This window comes from Lepidothrix coronata, unplaced genomic scaffold (assembly GCF_001604755.1).
Source record: "Lepidothrix coronata isolate B3197 unplaced genomic scaffold, Lepidothrix_coronata-1.0 Scaffold67, whole genome shotgun sequence".
In the NCBI taxonomy this organism is placed as follows: domain Eukaryota; kingdom Metazoa; phylum Chordata; class Aves; order Passeriformes; family Pipridae; genus Lepidothrix; species Lepidothrix coronata.
Window position 1 is genome coordinate 2,755,504 of NW_016690247.1, and position 14,944 is coordinate 2,770,447.

The 14,944-nt window shown below is 37.1% G+C and overlaps 1 protein-coding gene across 3 annotated transcripts in view; it reads right to left on the reverse strand.

Annotated features, from left to right (window-relative positions):
- KHDRBS3 (KH RNA binding domain containing, signal transduction associated 3) overlaps window positions 1–14,944 on the reverse strand; it is a 98,172-nt gene that overhangs the window by 26,280 nt on the left and 56,948 nt on the right. For 2 of the 3 annotated variants that reach the window (XR_001875368.1, XM_017818337.1), the window contains exons 6-7: window positions 10,426–10,536; window positions 8,890–9,082 (exon numbers count right to left, since the gene is read on the reverse strand). Coding sequence is in view for 2 of the 3 variants with exons in the window: in XM_017818337.1 (XP_017673826.1) it covers window positions 8,890–9,082; window positions 10,426–10,536 (304 nt within the window). In the remaining variant the exon portion in view is untranslated. The remainder of the gene's footprint in view (window positions 1–8,889; window positions 9,083–10,425; window positions 10,537–14,944) is intronic. The other variant, XM_017818338.1, reaches the window with a different exon arrangement.

Below are 14,944 nucleotides of genomic sequence, written 5' to 3' on the forward strand. Positions count from 1 at the left end.
TGTGGGACTCCAGTCACTCAGAATTAAAGCTATCAAAATGTGCTGTTGTGATTACTATAATCTGCTTAAATAGATCAATTCCTTTTTATTTCCATATTTCACAGAATTAGAGAATGGTTTGGGTTGGAAAAGACCTTAAGGATCCAGCTGTGTGACATGGGCAGGGACACCTTCCACTAGACTAGGCTGCTCGGAGCCCCACCCAACCTGGCCTTAAACACTTCCAGGGATGGGCCGTGCACAATCTCTCCGGGAAACCTGTTCCAGTGCCTCGCCACCCTCACAGTAAAGACTTTTTCCCTAATATTTACAGTTATAAACTCCAAAGTTTACACTGAAACAGAGATAAACATGTGCAACATGCTCCAAAAATAGAATGGTTTTGCTTTCAATGGCTTGTTCTGTTAAGAGATAAGATATTCAAATTCCAAAATGTGTTTACTGTGCACAGTTCCCTTGAAGTAGCAATTAGGCAGGGGCAGCTGAAGTATGTTTCAGAGCTTTCCCTGAATTAGGTCTGACAGTATTTGCTCTTAGTCATACACTATTTGAAAACTTGCTCTTTCAGGAGGTTACAAATAGGGTCAGCCAATGCAGAATGTTTTACATTTTAAATTAGATCCACACTACTTGAGTACTTTCTTTCTGAATCAGACCTCTTGTGGTTTCAGTAAATGTTTTCTTTAACTTCATTTAGTATTTAGGTGAAATATCCTTGGCCATCTGGCACGTTTCATTACTATAAAATAACATGCTAACTTAAATGAAAATAACTCATTTTTACACATATATAATGAAAATGGACAGGACAGAACTTATATGCACAGATATCCTGTACTAAAGTACACCACTGTACTAAGTACATTCTACTGAATACAAGCATTGCTATATAGATTTCTATAATACAGGAAGAACTACACCTCCATAAGAATCTTTTCATTGCACTTTTCCCGCTGATTTTTTTGGCATCTTTCAAGTACTTACGAAAGCACTCATTTTTATATCTAAAGCCATTATTTTCACATGGATGACAGTGTCTATATTTCTACAATGGCCTTCCCTCTCTATACATATTACACAAACCCATAAAGAGCTATTCTTAAAGACCCTCAGATATTAGAAAGCTTAGTGGCAAAGCCATATTTCCTATTCCAGTCCAAAAACCAAAAGGCCAAACAAGATCGTATCTTCACTCTATAAACAGAATCAAGACAGATCATTTGAAAAGAGTATGAAACTATTCTGTAAAATCTCAAATCTTAGTAATAAGCTCCCTTATTAAGGCAACCTATAAGCATTTCTTCTTAAAGAGAGGTTCTATCTGCAGTGGTCTCAATGATAGTGCCCACAACTGAGATAAATCTAAAGAGCAGCACTGGTAAATGGAATTTCTCCCTGTGAACTGCAGACATTTTTCATGAACAGAATCAAAGGCAATGGGTAAATAAGCACCCTTCAAATACATTAAGTTACTATCACAGGGCAAAAAATGATAAAAGCAATCCTTGCCAAAGCGTTTGTAGTACCCAAACTATTATAAATCATGCTAAGTCTTGCTCATCAGTGCTTCTTTCTAATTATAACAGTACTCTAAACACATCCATGTTGGTGGGGAATAGGAAATGGTGGCTTTAAGTTAAAATCTGATGGCAGTGACAGTGACAGACTAGTGTTTGGACCCTTTTTAGGGAAATCGAACAATATTTCAAAGAACAACAGTGGAAGAAAGAAGAGGGTAAAAACAGCTTTTAACAAAAAAGTAATTTTCAGTGCTGGAAAAAAAAATTGTGAATTCAATAAGAAATCAATTTTCCAGCTGTTCCCATCTAAGGAAATCCATCCAAGGGAAAAAATTAGGACCTTTACCACTAGGTGATAAAGGTGGTTGTTTCTTTCCCTCATCATTCTCTGAAACTAATACTTACACCAGGTACTTTATCCCAGAATACTGGAGGAATGTATTCCTTTCAGATAAAAATTATCAAATTTTAAAAAAAATGTGCAGAGATTAACTTGAAGGAGAAAACACAAAACAACATCAGTGCAGTGCAATAAAGAATTTTTTTTTTTTTTTAAATTAGAATTGCAAAGGGAAAGAACAGCCATTTTGTTACGTGGAAGTAACATCACCCCCATCATTTAATCAACAGGGAATATGGTGCAATCAAATCAAATATGGGTAGCTACTACCATCTAAAGTCTGAGTGCTCTCATTAAGGACATTAGCAGCAAACATGCACAGACTGTAAGCTCTTATTTTGGAAATTTTCATCTGTTTTCATCTAGAAGAAGCCTAGTACATATTCAACCAGAACAAATAAGGTATTCCTGGAATGAGAGATGTACTAGTGGATTGTTTTTCATGCACCTCAAAAAACCCCCGAGGAGTTGGTAATGACTTTAGACAGTAACATTTAAAGCAAATTACTGCCAGACCAAAACAAGTCTGTTTTCTATGCACAACAGCAGGGAGCAGTGTCGGAATCAGAAGGACAACTCATTCAGTAACACCAAGTTTTAGATGAGCAGCTTAAACTAAAATACTTCAAAAAGATTTTTATATGAACTTGATAGGTGAATTTTGAGATAGGCAAGTGGAAAAGCTTTTCAACCTTTTCTCCAGAATATTCTTCTGTTTCCACAGCCTATGTCACCTGAGTTCCTGGGAAAATGGAACTATTTTCCATTCTTTCTTACTCCATCTCATCCTGAGAATCCCAGAGAAGGTCAAAGATGTAAAGTAAAACAAAACAATTGAAGGGCTTAAAATCTGAAACATGTACATTTATCTCTTCTTGCTTGTCCTATTTAGCATAAAAAAGAACATTAAAATGAGGGGGGAAAAAGCCAAGAAATAATGTTTTCATGTTATGCACTTTCTTTCCAAAAGTCTTACTCAAATTCACCCTGACTTTAGGAATAGTCTTAGCACTTCTGAAAAGCCAGAACTCAGCAAACACACTGCTTAAAAAAGTGTGTAATACCTAAATGCAAACCACAACATTATCCACAGAGGGGAACAGAAACACCATGGACAAAAGAATTTCTCCAGTTCTTAGAAACTGAAGCTACTTCAATAGCTTCCAGGAACCCAAACAAAAAGCTTCACATTCAAAACAACTAAGCAAATAAAACCACTGATTTAAAATGCTGACTGTCATTAGGAAGTTAACAACATTCAGAAGACAAAGGTAAATTAAAACATGGTGTAACTGTTGCAAAGCAACATTGAAGTTATACTTGAACTCCATTCAAGAATCTATATTCTTTTCAAAGTCTTATGTCATCTAGACTAGCCCTTACTTTGGGTAATATTCTGCCACCTCAACTTAAAGAAGCATTTATTTCTAAATTAAAAAATTGGGTTTTTTTAATATGGTATACAGAATTTTTGTTCTTTTTTCCTATCAATCTTTGCTTCTTCAACCACAAACAGCAAGTGAATGTTCATGAGAAAAATTTACGTTAAAAACAGTTCACCATGCAAATTTAGCAGTGTATTAATAGCTCCAAGAAACTGCTTCCACATTAATCCTAATTTTCAGTTTTTCAAAATCTCAAGTAATTATGATCTCAAAAAGGAGACAGGGAATTCAAGCTCAAGGCTGCAGATTAAAACAGAATTCGCAGTAGCTTTCTAAAGAAAGTGAACTAAATAATAGGCTATAGGTTTTTCAGCTGAATGGGCACTCCCCTGTAAATAGTTAGACTTTGCAATCATTCTTTTTACTAATGGATACTTACATTCATATTTTATAATAATCACTGGATCATGAAATTAATTTCTTAGCCATCCAGCCAAATGTTATTTGTGAACCAACTTCCCCTAAATCCTACTTACTTCAGGAACTATAAAGCTTTAAAAACAATAATCCCTAAGCTTTAGGGTCTTGCAGAATCAGCAAATAACTAAACATAGATTTTAAAGAGTAGTTTTAGAAGTTTATCATGTAACTTTTTTGCATCCAACTATTCTATACATCCTTCTGAGCAGCCTGTGTCTTTAAGCTAAAATAATCTTGGCATGTAATTGGAGATAGTTCATAAAGTTCTTTTTCAAGTTACAAGTTACTTAACATTCATTAGGTTCCCTCAGTCTCTTACTAGTGGACATTTCATCTTAATTTCAATTCTTATTACACAAAGCAATGTCATTAAAGCATTCTAATTGAAGCATTAACTGCTAGAAATTACATGTGGTCAGTGCATTAGAAAGATCTGCCACTGAGGTAGCCCTTGTCTGAACACAAAAAAACATTAATAAAATTGCCACAAACAGAACTAAAGCTCTGCCACAAACTTACCCTAGAAGTGGGAGGAATATTTAGATCTGATTGCTTTCTAACATAGTGTTGAAGCGAATCTCGGCCATAACATGCTAGACTGATGAGTTTTGCTTTTCAGTACAGACATTCCACACTGCCACTTAAAGTCTAATTTTTAATGCCTAAAAAGCTGATTAGAAACTCTGATAAATCTCACTTTGCATTTAACACATTTAAGCAGCCAAAGCAGGACTTGACACAGCATAACAAATATATTCATGCAAAGTACAGAAGTGAAATATTGACTGAATATTTACAAAACATTTACCTTTGCAAAATAAAAACAGCAGCAAATAAAAGCCTACTCTTAAAAAGCTTCAGTCCCACTGCTGTGTTACTAATTTGGAAAAAAAGTCTGAGAGGTCTGAAGCTGTTAAGAGGAGGACAACAGGAAGAGGCAAAGAGCAGCAACTGTTAAGAGACAGTAACAGACTGAGCAGTTCTGTTCTAACCCATGTTTGACTGAACATTCACTAAGGAATTGACCTTATTAAAGAGCAGTGAATTGCTAGCACACTGTTACTGATTTTCTGCTTATTGAAAAATTATGGAAAAGCTTAACATTTTCAGCTAGTATATAAATACAGCTTCTATTTCTTAACGGAATAAACTGCCAACTTGACAATACATAAAAATATTTTTATCTATTACACAGTATAGTTCAATGAGAACAATTTGAATAAAATTAAGAGGAAAAATGTCCCTGAAACCATCTGTGCTTCAGTAAATGAAGCATCCACCTAGTATGGTTGCCCTTATCCAAGTATTATAAAAATAATTCTGACCATGCTTCCCATGTCATATTAGGTTTTCTCCTGACCTGAGCAGTTGAGGAAATAAAAATGGGAGACGTGTTAGTTTTCAGAGAAAGTTTATCACAGCAAACAGAGCTATTATAAGGCTGGCTGGCTGTAGAGGCCTGAATATTTGCTATCTAAGCTGATGCTACAGCTATTAGAGAGACATTTTCAGAGAAAACGATAAGGAACTGTCATTTAGTGGCTTCAAAACCTTCATCGTGGTACTAGCAATATGGTGACGTCCCAGGAGGAATGGGTACTGGGGCTGAGAGACATACATAAGTAAGACTGGCAACAGTGGAATGGGAAAACTAGTTACATTGAGCTGGAAAAATGTGCAAGTATTGCTGCTGGTCTGATAAGGTTATGTGAATTCTGCAGAGAAAGCCAAAGCATTCAAGAGCCAGCAATACAGAGACCTCAGAAACCTGACAGATGATGGAGGCAGCCTATATCTGAGCAGAACTTTCTATAATGGGTAACATCTGGAAAACTCACCTATGAGCTCTAAACACAGGACAGCAATGGTCACCCAGTTTTCTTGATCTTGAGCCCACATTAAAACACACCTACACTCAAATTATTGACTTTTTGCCTGTGACATAATTTTCCCCATGTGAGATACTGCCTCCAAAATTAACTCAACTTGTCAGAATGAAATAAGTAACACCCTTCCCACTTTGTTATTGTCTTTTAGAAAACTACTTAATCAAGAAGAGGAAGGAGAGATCACAATAGGCAAGAAACAGAACTGAGTAAATTACTCATAGATGTTATAAATTCATTGGTTTCAAGGACTACAGAAAAAGTTAGCAAAGTGAGCGAGTGAAGGAAAAGGGAGGCTCCTTGTGATTCATTGTCTGTCACAAGATACACTTAACAGCACTCTACAAAAGAAACGAGCAAGGACTTTACACACTGAAAGCCCTGAATCACCTTCTGAGATATTTGCAGAGTTACAGAAGTGAGTGGTTCAAGGCTTCCATCAGCAGTTTGCTTCCTCCTGAACTTGCACACTTACACATTATTTTAATGAGTACAAAGCAGGGGTTTATAAACCTAAGGGAATGAAAAGCTTCATGAATCCTTACGGACTTTCCAATCCTCAATGGAAAGCTTCCTTGTGGTGGGTTGACCCTGACTGGACACCAGGTGCCCACACCAAAGCCACTCTGTCAGTCCCCTCCTCAGCTGTAAAGAGAAAATTTAACAAAAAGCTCATGGCTTGAGATAAGGGCAGGGGGAGATCACTCACCAGTTACTGTCACAGGCAAAACAGACCCAACTGGGGGAAATGAGTTTCTTACCAATGAAATCAGAGTAGGAAAAAGAGAAATACAAACTAAACCTTATAACACCTTCCCCCCACTCCTCCCTTTTTCCCAGACTCAACTTCACTCAAATTCTCTACCTCCTCCCCTTCAGCAGTGCAGGAGGACAGGGAATGAGGGCTGTAGTCAGTTCATCACATGTTGTCCCTGCTGCTCCTTCCTCCTCAGGGACAGGACTCCTCACACTCTTCCCCTATTCCAGTGTGGGTTCCCTCCCATGTGAGACAGTCCAACACAAACTTCTCCAGTGTGAGCCCTTCCCTTGGACAGCAGTTCTTCATGAACTGCTCCAGCGTGGGACCCTTCCACTGGGTGAAGCCCTTTAGGAATAGACTTCTCTAGCTCAGTTTTTTTCCTCCTTCTTAAATACATTGTCCCAGAGGCACTACCACCATTGTTGATGGGCTTGGTCAGCAGGAGGTCCACCTTGGAGCTGGTTGGCATTGCCTCTGTTGGACGTAGGGAAGTTTCCAGAAGCTTCTCACAGAAGTCACCTCTGTACCCCACTCAGTTATCAAAACCTGGCCAAACAAACCCTATACTTTTGTAAAGGCTTCTCTATAATCTCTGGATATTCCAGTCTCCAAAGCTTTGATGCTGCTTAAAATATCTTCTTATGATACCCCTGGTCTTACTGATGTTCTTATCCTACAGACACTTCTCAACCAGTGAGACCTTACTCTGCTCAGCTTGGCAAAGTAGTGCTTTAATATTAGATATAGCTAAAGAGGAATTAATAAGGAAAGGGCAGAAATACTACTAGTGACTCCGACCATGTTACCTTAACCTGTAGAAGACACAGTTAAAGAACTTTGATAATGTACTGTGAATGGACAGGTTAAATGTCATCTGTTAAATTTAACATTGAACACGCAATACACCAATGGTTTGTGTCCTAGCTAAACTTCCTTCTGAAGAAACCTCATTTTATCAGAGGAGAAAAGAAATAGAGTAATTTTAAAGTGGACCATCTAGCACTGCTTTATCAATTACAGCTTTAAGTATATCAATCCTATTTAAGGTATCTTGTTCGGAAGATAAGTGATCCAGTTCTAGAGAACATTCCTTTTAGAAGTCATTTAGCATAGCACTGTTTTTCTTTACAGTGCTATTTTCTACTTAGTATCCTGATCTATGCTTTACTTCTCAGAGAATGACTCAAAAAGCTGTTATTTCCATGCCACTTCTAAAAATACCTGCTATAAATAGCAGATTATATATAAATATGAATTTACTCAAATAGGTTTATATTCTATCATATCTCCATATGTTCTAGAGTGTGTGTCCTGGAAACAGGTTGTTTAATGAGGACTGATTCCTTTAAAAGCATTGTGACAGAATCACTCATTTGCAGCACCCACTTTGACTAGTCAAGTATAGCCAGGGGAAATTTAGACATGTTGTTCAAGTATTCTTCCTCAAAATTAATGAACTACATTAACTTCTTCTGAATTGTTCAGTTATATGCATAAATGTTTATACCAATGACATTAAACTTTTCTGCATAAAGTTGTAAGTGCTATATAGAAAATTGGGTTTCTGTTTGAAAGGACAAAGGCCAAGATTTATGTAGAGGGTTTTGGCAGGGGCCAGTGAAAGAAGAGAGGGAGCAAGCAGGTGAAAGAGAGGTTGAGAGAAACAAAAAATGTCTAAATAGCAAAACCATTTTCTGGAACTCAGGAACTCCTTTTTATCTAGTCTAAATAACAAAGTCCAGACACACTTGGCTGTAAAGAGGGCACACAAAGCTTCAATAAATAAAAAACATTAAAAGCATTGTCCTTGAAGATATTATTTTTCTGTAAGTCCATTTTCATGACTATAATTTTGATTAATGATCTTTTTTCTTTATCTTACTGCTCTGTAAGTCCAGTTTAAGTTTACCTTAACAATTCATAACCACATCATTTTGTCATGTACAATATAAAAAACATTTTGATATGATTTTAACGTTTTATAAAATAAAATAAATATGTATGGCTTATTGAGATACACTGTACCTTGTAAAAATTTTAGGATTAGTTCTGAAGCTTTCATAAAAATATTTTATTTGTTTAATCATTGAACAGCTTTATGATCCCAAAGATAGGTTTAAGAAGAATATTATTTTGTTTTAGCTGAGAATTAAAAGTCTACAGCATCGTGATTTTTCAGATTTTTGTAAAGCAGAAACCTAATATAAGAGGTACATTTAAGAGGTACATAACTATTTTGCCAAATGCACAATGTCTTTATGGTAGTGATATACATAACCTGAAGCGTTTTTTTTAATAAGAAACAGCTCAAGTCTGAAAAGGTGAAGAGAGATGACCACGTCTGCTACAGATGCAAGACTTAATTAGGTACTAATTAAAGAGATTTTACAGAGTTCTGAAGGGATAGGCTCACCTCTCCAGTTACACACTACACACAGTATGTCACTGCTCCACTTACATATTCCCCGTAGGTCTCCTGTGCCGGGGGCGGCGGGAGGGGCCGGTATCCTGCAGGAGGGGGGACTCCTCTTGCCCTGGGTGCCAGAAGTCCCCGGCTACGACTGACTGGTCCTCTGCTGGGAGGCACTCCCCTGGGCGCTGGTGCCCCTCTGGGTACTCCTGCTGGTGGTGGAGGTACCCCTCCACGGCCCCTGTGAACACATGGATCACTTACCATTAAACATCAGACACTGGGCCTCCCTTCCAACACCTCCCTCCTGCACACCATGGCAATTTTGCTTTGCTACAGCCAGAAAAAGTCTAAAACAGATTCAGATTTTGTCATTTTTCTGTATGTTTAAATCCAACTACGCACATTATGCAAAGAAAACACACTAGACACAGGATTCAGTGATGAAATTCGCATTGGCTTGAGCCATTCTCACATACACAGACACACCCAAAACAATATGCTGGAATCAGTCAACTTCACTAGACTTTGACTTCTAGCACATGAAATCTCAATCATGGAATAACAGATTAATTTGAAGGTGTCAGGCTATATCATACTCAAACCCTGCACAAAGGAATCAGTTGCAACTCCTTTCTGATCCCATGCAAGCTCCTAAACACAATCCAAAAATCACACTGCATGTGAAATACTGGGTGGGTTACCAAAAATTACACTTTTTCTGGTTCTGAAGAGATTTCTAGATGTTGCAGTAAACATCCAAACATGTAATAAATGTGCAGGGTGATTATAGGATATAACCTGATGTTCTATATGTATTTAAAAACAGGAAATAACAGTATATTTGGTTTAAAAATTCTGAAAGTGTGATAAGCATTAACTTGCATTCCATTACTTTGGTCACTTAACATATGGAGGAAAAATATGAGACTTCAGTTAAACCAGTTTTCAAAAACATTTGATCTTTTCAGAGATGGCCTCTCCTCCTGCCTCCCTGTAGTAAAGGCAGAGACTTAGAGGTACAATCTGTGAGAAATTGGCATAATTTATTCTCTTTTAAACATTGCTAACAGACATCTCCTTTTTAAAGGAGATAATTTCACCCCATGGACTACAATTGAGTCTAAATGACTGCTGTGGGCATATAGACTTGTTCCAAGGAAGTCAGACCCTCACTGTATACTCTAACAGATACATAGAAGGAAACAAAGCACAAGCTCTACACTACCTTTCTATCTATCAAACCATTATCTAATTAATCTCAAGAGTAGTAATTGAGTGATAATACTGTCCTGATTTCAGTAGAAATTTCCAACTTAAACAATATTATAAAGGTCCAGATTAGGCCTTAAGATTTCCTATCCCATTTCATATAACTTCACATTGGTGAAGTAATCAGAAAACAAGGCAATCATTTATCACAAATAACTAGTATTTCAAAAACTGCATCACTGAATGAGGAATGCAAAAATGTAAAGAGACCATCAGGATTGATTTTATTATTTCTAATTACTGATCAAAACACAGTCACAAAGTATTTTAAACAAGCCTAGAGAGTAAGTGATTTAAAACTGTTCTTATTACTTGGTTTTGGCTAATCTGTAGAATGCCTCCTCAGGATAGGGTACCAGCTGCTTATTTGACTTCATTGTAGTGGGGGCAGGGGTGAGCAGTGAAGTTCCCAGACACAGCCTGCTGAAGTAATATAAAGAAATAGCAAATGTGATACTTTCCAAGTGAAGCTGAAGAAAGGGAAATGAACCTATTGGCATAGACAATAGTCAATACCAAGTCAAAAAAAAGCATTAAAGATTCAAGAATCACTAGGCATAATCGTAGCATCCTTCACACAGGGTGCAAGTGAAAGCAGGAAATAGGACATGCTGAAAAACAGGGAAAAGCATTTAAGGGAAGAAAAAAAGTACAGTTTTCCAAGCTAGCATAGATTTATTCTTGGAGTAATTAGAACACCAGATCCATGTGATGAGGTCTTTTCTGCATTTCTAAATACAGTTAATAGGATTGGAATGGTGATGGGTGGGAAATAATATTTCTCTTATGAGATCATTTATGATTTTAACTTATAACTCTAGGAGTTACTGTAGGAGGAATGAATAATCTGAGAGTGTATTACATCACTCAGATGGCTACTGCACCAGGCTGGAAGAGACTAAAAAGTCATCAAGAAAGGTAACCCAGTGACAGGAGAGTTCAATCATCACCACAAAGACTGGAGTCATGTCAGGGAATGATGCTAAGAGCAAATTTTTAGAAACTGTAAATTGTTGTTCCTTCAGGGAGTTATCAGGGAACTAAAGCTTGATTGACATTGACAGTGAACAGAAACTCAAAATATTGAGGAACCACTTGAACAGGAACCTTTGCATACCTTTGCAAAAACAACAGATCAACTCAAGTGTTGCTTAAATTGAAAAGAGCAGCTACATGAATTATGTTTAAAACTGTTTAAATGAGTAAGATGTATATACACCATATGGAAAGAAATTCTATGGGAAGTCAGAGCAAACACAAAATTGTCAAAAAAGAAAAGCTCGAGAAAGGGCAAAAGGGGCCCAGTAAGGCTAGAACAGGTTTTAAAAGAGGTATCGCTTGAAGGGCTGAACCCAACTCTAACCTCAAAGGATAATGCTAATTAAAAAAAATAAATCCTGATAAAAGCAGGTCAGAGATAACTAAAGTCCTTCAAACTTTCCAGAATCAGGAATCTGCCAGTGTGAGCCTAGATCACCAGTGCAATGTGTATCTAAGAATGCATACATGTATGTATACATGAGGATTTTGCTGCACAATAAAAAAGACTAGACAATGTTCTCATTGAAGAGCTGTTCTTACAGTAATCCATTGGATAGTGCTGCCAATATTCTAGAGACAAATTACAGAACAAAAGAAACAAATAAAAGTGCACTGTTCTATAAATTGCAACAGAGTTCAGATGCCTACTCTTTAATCTGTAGCTGAATCCCAATCTGAATGTTTCAGAAAGGAAAATAGCAAAAAAACCCCCCAGATTATAAAAGGGGACACTTGGGAGCTAATACATATGCATATATAAATTTAAACATCCCAACATTATATGAAGTAATAGGTTCTGCTGTATGACTAAATATAGAACATCTAGAAATAAGATTGGCCCAGAGGTCGGGATGTTAAATTATACATATTAGAATATTAAAAAAATTAGAAATATTGGAATATGTAGAATATAGAAAATATTAGAAAATATAAGAAGATTAGAAAAAAAGAAGAGTGCATACAACTTCGTTAGTCAACTGTGTATATTTGCAGTCTTGTTTCCTCATTTTGAAGAAAACCAAAATAACTGGAAGTACAGAAATTATGTCAAAGATGACGCAGTCTAGAACAGCTTACAGATCAGGAACAATTAAGTAGATAAGGCACTTCATACTAGAAATGACAGCTGAGGCTTATCTGATTGATCCAATAGAAACAAAGGAATGGAGAAGGCTGAGGGGTGCCCTTGTCTTCCTCAAGAGCAGCAGTGGAGCAGGAGTTGCTGATCTCCTCTCTGGTGACTAGTGACAGGACAGAACAAAATTGAATAAAGCTGATTTTGAAATTTTGTTCTTTCACTTACTTGGCCTTTCCATCACCTAATCAATTATTTTTGAGGAGTAATCACCTGCTTCTTAGGCCTCTGAATAAACTGCACAGAGGGTCTGTTTTCTGTGCTTTCTCTTCTAAAACTGTCTCACCTATGAATTAAAAACCCTTGGTGCAACTACTAAAATTTAATTAATTCTTCTACATATTTCAGCCAAATCAAGACATTTCGTCTCTGTTTTATCACATTCACCAACATACCTTACTATCAAATCAAACATCATGGCTCCTAGACCCCTTTCAATGCTTGCTTCTTTGCCCAAGGACATCATTCTGCAACCCAGAGTTCAGCTGCCATCACCAACTCTTGGTCTTGGCTAAGAGCCTACTAACTAGTTTTATTTTCTTTATAAAAACTTTACAACAAGTTGCAAGTTATCAAAACAGTCATCTGTCAGCCCATGTCGGCCTTGACTACCTGCTCATATTCTGAAATACAAGAAAGGTCTTTTTGTCTTTAGTTTCCCTCCTCACTACCATGCTGTCACCTCTGTACCTTTCAGAAGTCTTTTGAATGTCCTCTATAACCCAATACCCACAAGAACATCTTTTGGTGTTGAGACTGCCAATATACCCAGGATAATGGTGTGCACAAATGAGCACTGAACCTCCCACGTCTGTCTCCAAACTTTGAGTATTTTCAGCTTTGAAACAGAGTTAAAGTGTTTTATTTTCAGGACACATGAAATAAAAAGGTCCTTGCCAGTAATCCCTCAGATGTATGATACTGCAAATACACAAGTACTGAAGCATCACAGGGGACACTGTTTGGTTGTCTTTTTGCTACATTTTTAAGTACCTATTAACTGTAATTTCTATTAAACACACACTAATAGTTAAATAGACATTAAACACTCAGCAAATCCTACCTTCTAGCCAGGTGCTGTTATTGTCACTTCCAGATACGGTTTAGCAACAAAATGACCATCTATGCACTTGAGACCATTGTGCCCTGCCCTCAAAGAAACATTTTATTGCTTGATTATTATGGTTTTGAGAGAATTTGAAATATTTGTTTCATCTTTATCAACACTTGGGCTTTGATTTTTCTGAATTTATTCATCCGGCAGTGGTGAATCCAGTGAAGGAAGTTAACCCTTCCCCGTTAAACATACAGAAAATTTAGATAGCTTAATTCTGAATAATTTTACTCCCAGTGTTGGGTAACTAACTTGTTGACTCTGCATTAAAAAAGTTATTTCTTATATCTGGGTACCATGGACTAGACTAAATAAAGTAAATCCCAGTAACTCATTTACTATTTAATATTAAATAATTTATTTAGTAATTCATTACAAAATGGGAGGAATAGTCTAATTTAACTCCCACATGTCACATCATCCCTTGAAGATATCATGAAAACTATTTTTGTTTGAACCTGACTACTCCTATTATGTTATTTCATTACTTATACTTGCACTTTAGTATACGGGAAAAATAAAAAGAATAAGTGAAGCACAATATCTACAAAGCTATCAAACATACATTACAGGAGGCGAGAAAAAGCCTATAACAAAAGTCTCAGGTTGTGCTAAAGTGATTTGTAAACACTAGTAATGATAGAAAATGGTATACATCTATAAACCTGGAAAGCATACCTTTACTGTGCCCAGTTAAAGTGTTAGTTAAGTCTTGTATTTTGTGATTAACATATTGTTTGAATCAAGAGTTTAATGTGTGGAAAAAGATTCTCAAGAAAATCTAATACCATTTAGAATTACTTTATACTGTGTTAGACTCAAAAGATTCATGAGTGTCTGGAAGTAATTCACATGTACTAATCTAATTGTTGATTCTCATTAAAATAGCATTTTACCAATTCATACAATTTAAATACTTCCTATTTGGCCTTTATTAGCAATAATAATTGACATTTCTACTTTATAGTAGTCCCATAGTGTTTCATAGAATCACAGAATCAGCTGGGTTGGAAAAGACCACTGAGATCATCAACCCTTGATCCAACACCGTCGTGGTTACCAGATCATGGCACTAAGTGTCACATCCAGTCTCATCTTAAAAATCTCCAGGGACAGAAAATCTACCACTTTCCTGGGCAGCCCATTCCAATCTGATTACCCTCTCTGTAAAGAATTTATTCCTAATATCCAACCTAAACTTCCCCAGCAGAGCTTAAGACCATGTCCTCTTGTCTTACTAATAGTTGCCTGGGAGAAGAGACCAACCCCCACCTGGCTACAACCTCCCTGCAGGGAGTTGTAGGGAGTGATGAGGTCTCCCCTGAGCCTCCTCTTCTCCAGGCTGAACAACTCCAGCTCCCTCAGCCTCTCCTCACAGGACTTGTGCTCAAGTCCCTTCACCACCCTCATTGCTCTTCTCTGGACCTGCTCCATCATCCTGAACTGGGGGGCCCAGAACCAGACACAGTACTCCAGGTGTGGCCTCACCAGCACTGAATACAGGGGAAGAATCACTTCCCTTGACCTGCTGGCCACACTGT